The following is a 10,468-nucleotide window of genomic DNA, read 5'->3' as shown; positions in this document are numbered from 1 at the left end:
AGTGATAACAGGGCAGTCTGTGGGGGTATTTTTGGGGTACCAACAGTAGGTACAGGTTCCTAGATATCCCCCAAAGAGAGAGATCTGGGAGCAATCGGCAATCTGATAGAGATGCATCATGTCAGCAGACATGAGATGAGATGAGATGAGATGACAGATGACAGATGACATACTGCGACGTCTCAACAACTACACGTGAAACTCCAATTTTTATTAATATTTCTCTCAAATCTTGCGCACCAATCTCATGGCTGCAACGTCATTGATTCTCCAGCTCATCAAGCAAAAAGATTGGAGCGCTTGGGGTAAATTCCCCTCTATTTGTCGTCCTTGGTATCCTCTTTCCTAGCGTCTTGCAATAGCGGGGTACAGCTAGAAATTCTGGGGGGGCTATAAATGTCTCTTCCATGAGCCATCATGAGCTCAAGACTTTGATCTTTTTCCTCATCTTCTTTACTATCAAAAAGCAGAATCAACCATAAATCATCATGTCTCAAGGAAAAACCTTTACTCTCAACACCGGTGCCAAGATCCCGTAAGTCCATCAACAGAACCAACAACAACAACAAACTAACTGTCATACCCCCCAGTCTTCTGGGTTACGGCACATGGCAAGCCTCTCCTGGTGAGGTCGGCCAAGGTGTCTACGAGGCCCTCAAGGTTGGATACCGCCACTTGGTGAGTTACTAACATTATCTTTCTTCAAATTCTCCTCACTAACATATCTATCCAGGATCTCGCCAAGGTGTACGTTTTCCTTGCTCTACCATGATTATCCACGCTAAATCTCTCAGTTACGGAAACCAGCCCGAGATCGGCGAGGCTCTCAAGAAGTCTTTCGCTGAGATCCCCGGCCTGAAGCGTGAGGATGTCTTCATCACCTCCAAGCTTTGGAACTCCCAGCACGACCCCAAGGTCGTCGAGGCCGCTCTCGATGACTGCCTCCAGGAGCTCGGCCTCGAGTACCTTGACGTAAGTACTCGTCATCGATTCACCACCGCAAAAACTAACATGAACAGCTCTACCTTGTCCACTTCCCCGTCTCTTTCAAGGGCAGCCAGAAGCACGTCGGCCAGGACCTCTTCCCTCTGACCGGAGGAAACGAGCCTGATGGCGACGTCGAGATTGACGACAGCATCTCCATCGTCGACACATGGAAGGGTGAGTTTAACTTGACATAGCAAGTGTAATTAACTGACGATTTAATGTGTAGCCATGACCGAATTGCCCAAGTCCAAGGCTCGCGCCGTCGGTGTTTCCAACCACACCAAGGAGCACGTAAGTAGTACTTCAGCATATGAGATTCATTTGTGCTAACATGTTTCAAAGATCGAGGCTCTCATCAAGGGCACTGGTGTCACCCCCGCTGCCAACCAGATCGAGCGTCACCCTCTCCTCATCCAGCCTGAGCTCATTGCTTTCTGCAAGGAGAAGAACATTCACGTTACCGCTTACTCCGTATGTTTACACCACAAACCCTGAAATATGTTGATACTAACTGTGCTTACAGGCCTTTGGAAACAACATGGTCAACGCTCCTCTTCTCTTCACTTACTCAGAGGTCAAGGCCGTTTCCGAGCGTCTTACCAAGGAGAAGGGCACCGAGGTCACACCCACACAAGTCCTGTACGTCATAGCAATCAGCCCCTCACACTCAACAAGGTTATGCATGCTAACATTCACTTTAACAGCCTTGCCTGGGCCCAAGTCGGTGGCCACAGTGTCATCCCCAAGTCCGTCACCCCTAAGCGTATCGCTCAGAACTTCCAGGAGATCGACCTCTCCGAGGAGGACATCAAGGAGGTTGAGCAGGTTGGCAAGCAGCAGCGCCGTTACAACGTTCCCTACGTCGCCAGTAAGTTGATATAAATTCCCAGCAAAGAAACAGTGCTGACTATGTATGTGCTACAGACAAGCCTCGATGGAACGTCAACATCTTTAGCGATGAGGCTGAGAAGCCTGCTACCCACCAGGTTATCGTTTAAATAGATGAAAAAGGAAGGCTTGAGTGTTTCAGACTTTAGAAAAAGATGATAGACGTCAAAGTCACAATATGATACCATTCAAATGAAAATACCATCTTCTTGGAGTGATCACTTTTCCTCAACTACCTCGCCGCCTGCATCCGTCTCCGTGCCATCTCTTGGCCCCAGGTACAGGATGTCATGGAATATCTGCTTCCATGTACCGACCTCTGACCCCAGAGGTTCTATGCGCCACCAGTAGTGAACCTTGACTAAAATTCCCCTATCAGTTCCATCTTTGGTCCACATGTTAACCCGCAGTCCCTCCCATTTCTCGTTCTTAGCTTTGTTCCTCACTTCCTCTGCCGATTCAAAGCCAGCAGATGCTAGTTCCTTGATGGTCCCAAAATCTGTCATCTCGTTGCTATTGAGGGGTCGCATTGAGTAAAAGCTTCTTGGCGGATCGGTCTCAGTGCGGGTTTGGTCTTGGAGCCACCCCGCATTTCGATAGATATCTTCAATGACGGGGCCAGCCTCGAGCAGATACTTGATGATAGTTTCTCTGTCTTTTGCCGCATAGGATGGGTTTGTACGGCATGTCTGGTGGCACTGCGGGGAGAAGAAAATAGCTTTATCAGCAATGTCTTTTGTTTGGCGATATTCACGATAGAGATCGCAAAGGTGGTCGTGAATAGAATTTCTTGTTGACGACATTGTGCAAAATCGGAGCTAATCGAGAACGACGATGTTCAGAGAGACAGAAGACTGGTGGCTTCTTATAAACAAATGCCGTAATTCCTTCCACACGTGGTATAGCGGTCTGGAACAAGCATAAGTGTCCCCAATTCTAGTGCCATGAAGTGAAGCCCGCTTACTGTGGGGTAAGATTACAACTCATCTGAAGTGAAGCTATTAATTGCAGATCACCACGACAGTACTAAAGCTGAGTGGCTGAAGATAAAAACCTCAAACTTACAAGGGTATCTACTGACGTTCAAAGTGGTGGTATTGTTAACTTACGTGAAGGATAGGTGTAAAAATGGCATCTGGAACTTGGAGAAGAAAACTTATAAGAAGAGGTCTTGGTGCCAAATTCAACCGCAGATTATCTAGAAAGCGAGTGATTAACAACACAAAAGGCATAGCAGCAAGTTGTGGACTGGAAAATAATAATATTACAGCACTATCTTCTCAATGCCAGCTCACTACTGATATACTCTATATCGAAACGATGCTCCTGCCTCTTCGATCCAACTCGAATCATCCACTTGGGTTCACCTCGCAACCACATTTCCACTTCAAGATCATCGTGCTTTTTCCACCCTTTGGATGGATCACCTACTGTCTTCCACTCCTCCAGAGGCTTATCCCATGCACACTCGATACGACATAAGGGGAGTACACTAGAAGTCTTTCTCTTAGGCGCAACGTTGTCTCCACAATACATGATTTCAAAGGTGCATTTCGGTGGCAGTTTCTCCGACGCTCGGCGGTACGTATGATATGGCAATGGGATTCGGGACTCTTTGTCGACCTTTTCCCCCTAGTCTCTGTTAGTACGGAGCTTGTATAGGGCCGTAAGAGGCTTTACCTTGCGCAAATACCAACCCATTCGGGAAGTCACTCTGACCCCTTCTGGATTTATGGACACTTCGTCTTGGGGGTCCAGATCAAGTCCTACAACAGGTCTGTCACTCAATATACCATAGTTGTACCTTGCGCGACGGGATACAACGTCGGGCAGCACATTGAGGAGCTTTGTCTGCATTGGTGACCTGACCCTCTGCGAGGCAATGTTTTCTTGGAGCAGCCTCAAAACTGCTCCTCGGGCGACGGCTGACCATCTTTGAGATGTTAGTTAGTATACTTAGTTACAGTTCATCAAGAAAGAGATATTTCTTACCCCTCGCTAGGTCGCAGGATCTTGTTGTTAAAACTCTCGTTCAGCACATTGTAAATGTACTCGGAACTCCCTAGGCCTCCTACAAGCAGGATTCTCTGTTGTTCGATACTTAGCATTTTTGATGTTCTCTTTGTGTTTCCCAATGGAAGAAAAACTCACCTTGGGGTCTTTTCCTGTTACCAACTGGACTTCCTTGCATTGGTCGCCCACCAAATACTTGATACCTGTAAGCGATCTAGCAAAGAACCCTGTCATGTCTAGCCTGTCAGGTTTTGCTTAGTTTGGCTTTACCATGGCGTAGTGTTACTTACTTGCTAATTGCAAGGGTCTCTTTTTTCCGCAGCCGAGCCAGGGTTCCATAGGCATCACTCGGTGGATGCAAATGGTAGAAATCTGGCTCATCGGCACTGCTGAAACTTCTCTTGGCGCCTAGCTCCCATTCTCTTGAGATGAATTGGTTGTAGTCGTAATCCTTGAGCGATTTGATCTTCAGCTTGGCCTTGCCACGTATGTATGAGAAAAAGGCTTGGTCGATGAGAAACGCTCCATCCAGTTTGCCTATATATAGTCAGACGAAGAGTAACATTGTGGCGAGAGACTTTGGGTTACCTCTGCCAGGGATACATTCTTCAAGCTTGAAAGGGTGTTCTGATGCTACAGTATAGCTGATGACGTCCTAATTCAAGAATTAGCTGATGATGAGTAAATAGATGCTGTTTGGTCATCGCCTTACTATTGTGCCGCTACCGGCGTCACATACAACAAAAGATTCGTCTTTCTATTGTTAAGTTAGTATTGTCTATTCCTCGTATGAATTGACATCGAACTGACCTTTATGTCAAGGAAGGAGTTGCGTTGAAACAAGCTGGCCAGGGCCGCTGCTTCTGGCTCCTCGACTGTTATCAGAGTAGTCTCTCCAATTGCTCTATGCTTTGTGATACCAGCGATCTTGGCAGCTTCTCTCATTAGGTTCTTAGCATAATCGGGCCAGATGGCGAGAACCGTGATAGCATCGCGGAGAGGCAAGTTGTCGATGTCGATCATCGAGCCAAGGGAGTGATAAGTGTGATCCCAGACTTTCTTGAGGTAGAGGCCAACCGCTTGAACCGGAGTGATGGTATCACCAGATGACTCCAAAATCTCGATGGTCTGTCGAAGCTGTACAGAGTCACCTCCCGCTTCCTTGGTGATGTCCTTTTTGTTCAGCAGCAAAAGTTTAAACCACTTCATGGGGTTCATATCAGGTGTGATCTGATAACCCCACTTCTCTGACTTGACATCATATAGAGTAGGCACTTGGATCTCATTCTTGTTGCGGTGATCCTCGGAGGGCCAGCCAGTGATAGGGTTTATGTCTTTGGGGTCGGTTGACCGAGCCCAGGAAACACCTGTGTATCTGGAAGATCGTTAGTCTTTGGAAGAAAATTCTGAATAATCAAAGATTACTGACGTTGTTCCAAAGTCGATGCCTACTGCGACAAATTTGTCAAAGTACTTGTCGGGATCCAAAACGAAGGGCATGCGCGCACTATAACGAGACATTGTGCTGTCTTAGTAACAGGTATCAAGCTATGCCTGATTCTAGGTACAATCTGTTATAGGGAATCAAGTTAGTTAAATTTTGCAGCAGAAGAGAATGCGGATCATTTGAGGACATTGACGAGGCCTCACTGCCAAAAGAAAAGTGCCACCTCTTCGTAATCAGGCTGAGAGAAGTGCAGACATGAACAAGCTGATATGCCTTGCCACACAGCCTTCTGTATCATCGCCATTTAGGCACCAAAATGAGGCTTGAAATGGGTGTGGTATTGTGCATCCAGCCTGCTCTAGCCCATGTCATGATCTGGGGGCCGTTGCAAACCATGGAGGGCTATGGTGACATTATTCTCATCCTATTTTCAAGCCATGTTAAGAGTCACTAACCCATGATATTTAAATAGTTCATGTTACAGGGCTATAAAGATACCTTTCTAATCAAAACCTGTTACAATATCAAGCAAAAAGGAGAAGTTCTCAGTATGGATGACCAGAGCGACGGCGTTATCCTAGTCATGGGTGTTACTGGTGCTGGAAAAAGCTACTTTCTGAACCAGCTAAAGCGCCATTCGGTCATAGAGGGCCATTCCCTATTTTCTGGTAAGATCTATTGTCTGTCTCCAATTTTTTAACGCTCTCGTCTAATCTACCATAGAAACTCGCGAGTGTCAGGCAGTTGAGATAATTCTCGACGACGAAGACCAGAAGCGAAGCATCACTGTTGTCGATACGCCAGGCTTCGATGACACAGAACGATCTCAAGCGGATATTCTCGCAGAGATCACTAACTATCTGGCGGCTCAACATCTCTCGGGCTTACCGCTCCGAGGTATTCTGTATCTGCACAAGATTACGGAGAATCGAATGACCAGAACGTCTCAAGATTACCTTCAACTTCTTCAAGATATCGTTGGAGATGATGCGCTCAAGAATGTTATTCTAGTCACGACCATGTGGAATACTCTTCGTCCCGAAGACCGCAAACGTGCTGTACATCGTGAGCAGGAACTTCTCAATAACTTCTGGAGCCCAATGATAGACAAAAGCGCATTCGTTGCACAGTTTAATGGCACAGCCGAGTCAGCCTACAACCTGGTCTATCAGCTCGCAGACCAGGAGAGTGTTGTTCTTGACATTCAGAAGGAAATTGTTGATCAGGATCGGTCAATCATCGAAACTGCCACTGGAATCAGCCTGGTCCGACAGCTTCAAAAGGACCATGAGTCGTATCAACTCAAGCTGTGCAACCTTGGTGATGAGTTGGAGCGAGTGCAAGGGTTGCAACCACCAGACAAGGCAGAGTTGCGTCGGCTGAAGAGTGAGATTGATCAAACTGAAAAGCTTCTACGAACCATGAGTGACTCAGTCAATCGGCTACGAATTCAACCCGGTGCCCCAATGCGACTTCGCATGAAGCAGGCTATGAGAGAATCTGGTCAGACTGCTGCAATGGTTCTAGGCTTAGTATTGAACGTGACATACGTTGCAGTCAAGCTCAGTCTGGGAATTTAAACTTGAACAGGAAGTGACATGGGAGTATTAGTGTGCTTTTCAATCCATTTATTTTCTTTTTGAGCTTGTTGTCATTATTCCTTTCATACAAATGTAATACCAGCGAAGTTTGCAGTGAGCCTGCGAGCTTCTTAGTAAGTTTCATGCGTTTTGACTCATCCCACCATGACCTTAAAGGTGTGCTCAGCTGATCAATAATACGCATGAAAAGTGGTAAATATTGAGTGGCGGCTTACCAGCGACTGGGCGAGTGTGCCATGCTTAGTCTCATTGGCACTCAACGCAGCCCGATGGATAAGCATAACGTATGATGGCAAATAGGAAATAAGATTCTCATGCAGAACCGGCTCTTAAGCACCTGGCCCATCTATTCCTCACCTTCGTTCGCGGGTCGGAAATCGAAGACTTTCTGCACTCTTGAATACTGTATTGTCAGAAGTATCAGCATGTTGTAGACTATTATTGATCTTTATCCTCGGCGAGATAAAAGAAGTCTCTTGGCATAAAGGACGTGAGTGTGGCCGTTTTTGGGCCAAAGCCGCCCGGGTCTCAGCATAGCCGAGCCCAAGCCTCACAGGGTAGTTGTCATGAGGGGTTGAAACTCAGCCGCAATGATCCTGTAGGTAGTTGTTGATCAAAGCTGCCAGCATTGCGAGCTTTTCCACAAGGTGGGACAAGTATGTTCGCATATGTATGGTGTCAATTGCAACAGTAGGAATATATTAAGAATAGAATCTTTGCAATTCTAATATATTCATTGATTTTAGTTTTTGAACCTTTGACCAACAGTCCACAGTCCAGTATCTATCATCAGCCGGACTTGCGTTCTTGGGCTTTCTCACGGGACAGCCTTCTTCAAAGTTCCAACTACTGTTCCGCTTCAAGCTCAATAATGCGCTGGGCAGTAATCTCAGGGAGATAAAGCACAGAAACAAGGAAGTTTCCCAAGCGAGTATGGCGGCTTCTCGCAGGTCTGTCAGCCGCCATTCAGCTTTATACGTTGACGGACCTCAACGCAGCAATTCTATGCAGACAAGAAGTCGCGGTCGCTCAACAAGCAGACAGAGACAGTACGACATGTTGGCAGAAACGCCAATGAAGCCGAACTCAGGAGCGTCCTTTCGTGAGCGCATGTCAAAGTTTAAAAAGATGTTGCATTCGAGCAAATTGGTCGACAAGAAGGAAGTGCCCAGCAGTGTCAACTCTTCCACACATCTACCCAGGCGGAGCTTTAGCATTGCCCGATATGCAAAATCCAATGGCAATCAAGAAGAACAGCTCGACTACCGTCCAGTCAGCGATGAGCCAGAAACTCCATCACGTACGATGCAGCAGCACATAATCAAGACAAGACAGTCTACCCCAGCTCTCCATAAATCGGGGAAGCTTGACGAAGAGTTTCGCAAGCACTCTCTTCAAGGCTTTCAGGTTGTGCCCTTTACTGGTGTTGCTAGCATTTCCGAAGAACACACTTTATTACAAAGGCGACTCACTGATCCGGATGGCACCATCACAAACTTCAAGAAACAGTACGACGACCTGAAACATCAGCTCAAAGACAAATGCAATGAAGTCCGTCAATTGCAAGAAGATAACGAGATATTAAAGCGCCAATGCAGCGAAGCTGCTACAAAGACGTACCATCCAAAAGTTCAACTTCCCCTCAATAGGCCCGAGAGTGAGCTCATCAAGGACTGGCACACTCTGGCCTATAGCCTCAACAACTTTGTCGACAATCATTTTCGTGATGTCAACCATAGGAAAATCGCGTCCTGGGCAAAGATTCAACAGGACCATCTTCGTGAAGTCACTGAGGGAGCTCAAGATATCGTGACAAACCATGAATCAGGTCTTGCACTGATAAAAGCCACCATGTGGCATGCGCTCAGAAAGTTCACATTCGGAGGCGTCGCTTCTGAAGGAGCTATGTGTTGGGCTAGTCACTATAAGGGAGATTTGCGTAGACTCGGTAAGCACTTCTCAAAGTCATTTGCCCTTGGCAGTGGACTCATTTCTTACTGAATAACAGCAATAAAACTACAAGCCGATAATGTTGTCGAAGACTTTGTCCCTCTAAACTACCAGTGGAAATCCCTGACAACTAATATGATCTCTATCTTACAAACTTCCGAACAACGTGGTCAAGAAGTTGAGCATGTGGTCATGGACATTGATGAACTTCTTGCGCCATGTCGCCCACGGATGCCAAGGCCTAGCCACTATCATCGTGACCTCCAAACTTTGGTCAGCAAAGCTATCGAGATGGATCTCTTTTTGTCTGGTCAAACGGCCGCTTATTTCATCAAGTGGCCGATCAGTGGACATTTAAATGTTCAGTTTGACCAATTTCATATGATGTTGGCTGTGGGAAGCCCGCCAGTATCAAGGAATCTGGTGAAATTTGTGATACAGCCAGGTCTCTATCGAGCGGATAGACAGGGTGACAGCTATAACGGTTTCACTGTGTTGGAGAAAGGCAGAGTCTGGATGTCGTAATCTGAGAAGTGCCCAATAGCTATGGATGTTATAACTAGATACCAACTAAAGATGTAGAGCATCATCGGCGATGGTATAGCAAAGGAATTACGACCAAGAGGATTAGCAACAAAGAACATAGATATGTAGATGATTGGAGGATCCCTGGATTCAGTACACAATTCTAGTAAAGCCAGAGACACAAAAAGCCGTCACGTTTCTTATATACAATATATGTGTAAAAGGAAGAACTTGATAGGATTCTTGTGGAATGTGTTGGTCAACTATTTCCGTCCATATCATGGAAATGCAACCGGCCATCTTACCAACTTAGGCATAATAAAGCTCGTGACAGGACAACATTATTTGTTAATAGCAAAGCGACCGCAACATGATCAATATATAGTCAGAGTTGTAGAATTACGTCTCATCAAATTCAGAATGCCCTTCCTGCCAAGATCACATGACCGCATCTCACATACATACAGCGTCACATCAACAATCACCCGTCCCAACACCACCACGGATAAGTTGATTATAGATCTTACATCTAGATAAGAAAACTGAATCTGGTATCCAATCATCCAACACGCCCTTGTGCCAAGGTTATTGAGATCAGCAACTTGTGGCGGTGCAAAGCTTGATTCGACCTACCCTTCCACCATCTTGTTCACTCGGACCACTAGTACCGTCGAGACAGTGCGAACAGCAGAACGCTTGAAACGTAACTGTCTCAGTGGGTGTTTCTCGTATCATGCATGGCAGGTAAACGATCGGCTGGAGATAGTAAGACGAGAGGTCTGGGCGGTCTCAGGTTACTGTCTCAGATCGATAGTCAATCAGTACTTCAAAGCACAAGACATCAAAGCACAGGGTCAGGATTAATTAAACTCTCTGTCCTGACTAAGTTCCTGTAGTCGACAGTCAAAGTGATATCGCGCTTAAAAGTCGTAAAAGCCAAGGTCCAGGTAACTGTTCACAGTGTTACAGGCGAAACCTGTCCGACATATAACCCCCTACCCAAGTAGAGATCAGCTTGCGAAAAGGGTCGTCACCCAACTCAAGACACTACTTCATC

General features: G+C 46.3%; 5 protein-coding genes across 5 annotated transcripts; 3 read left to right on the top strand and 2 right to left on the bottom strand.

Moving 5' to 3' along the window:
- Positions 1 to 488: 488 nt before the first annotated feature.
- Positions 489 to 1,985, top strand: FSST1_008470 (NADP-dependent oxidoreductase domain-containing protein; the record flags this gene model as incomplete). Its single annotated transcript, XM_083225357.1, has 10 exons — positions 489 to 535; positions 591 to 678; positions 734 to 747; positions 795 to 972; positions 1,020 to 1,161; positions 1,214 to 1,278; positions 1,330 to 1,458; positions 1,511 to 1,626; positions 1,692 to 1,855; positions 1,912 to 1,985. The coding sequence occupies 10 exons, from the start codon at positions 489 to 491 to the stop codon at positions 1,983 to 1,985; spliced, it is 1,017 nt and encodes a 338-aa protein (XP_083084431.1).
- A 108-nt stretch (positions 1,986 to 2,093) lies between these two features.
- On the bottom strand, positions 2,094 to 2,678 carry FSST1_008469 (uncharacterized protein; the record flags this gene model as incomplete). The annotated part of the gene is made up of 1 exon (XM_083225356.1): positions 2,094 to 2,678. The coding sequence occupies one exon, from the start codon at positions 2,676 to 2,678 to the stop codon at positions 2,094 to 2,096; it is 585 nt and encodes a 194-aa protein (XP_083084430.1).
- Positions 2,679 to 3,147: 469 nt separating this feature from the next.
- Positions 3,148 to 5,409, bottom strand: FSST1_008468 (Hsp70 family protein; the record flags this gene model as incomplete). Its single annotated transcript, XM_083225355.1, has 9 exons — positions 3,148 to 3,507; positions 3,556 to 3,808; positions 3,868 to 3,962; positions 4,027 to 4,129; positions 4,179 to 4,425; positions 4,477 to 4,543; positions 4,601 to 4,645; positions 4,699 to 5,263; positions 5,318 to 5,409. 9 exons carry the CDS (start codon positions 5,407 to 5,409, stop codon positions 3,148 to 3,150), a joined length of 1,827 nt encoding a protein of 608 aa, XP_083084429.1.
- Positions 5,410 to 5,885: 476 nt separating this feature from the next.
- On the top strand, positions 5,886 to 6,915 carry FSST1_008467 (uncharacterized protein; the record flags this gene model as incomplete). The annotated part of the gene is made up of 2 exons (XM_083225354.1): positions 5,886 to 6,003; positions 6,059 to 6,915. The coding sequence occupies 2 exons, from the start codon at positions 5,886 to 5,888 to the stop codon at positions 6,913 to 6,915; spliced, it is 975 nt and encodes a 324-aa protein (XP_083084428.1).
- A 611-nt stretch (positions 6,916 to 7,526) lies between these two features.
- On the top strand, positions 7,527 to 9,411 carry FSST1_008466 (uncharacterized protein; the record flags this gene model as incomplete). Its single annotated transcript, XM_083225353.1, has 5 exons — positions 7,527 to 7,534; positions 7,584 to 7,606; positions 7,712 to 7,886; positions 7,935 to 8,884; positions 8,945 to 9,411. The coding sequence occupies 5 exons, from the start codon at positions 7,527 to 7,529 to the stop codon at positions 9,409 to 9,411; spliced, it is 1,623 nt and encodes a 540-aa protein (XP_083084427.1).
- Positions 9,412 to 10,468: the final 1,057 nt, after the last annotated feature.

This window comes from Fusarium sambucinum, chromosome II, assembly GCF_050947815.1.
Source record: "Fusarium sambucinum isolate potato_lamoka chromosome II, whole genome shotgun sequence".
Classification (NCBI taxonomy): domain Eukaryota; kingdom Fungi; phylum Ascomycota; class Sordariomycetes; order Hypocreales; family Nectriaceae; genus Fusarium; species Fusarium sambucinum.
The sequence above is the reverse complement of the archived record's forward strand: the minus strand, read 5'-3'. Positions and strand labels throughout refer to the sequence as shown.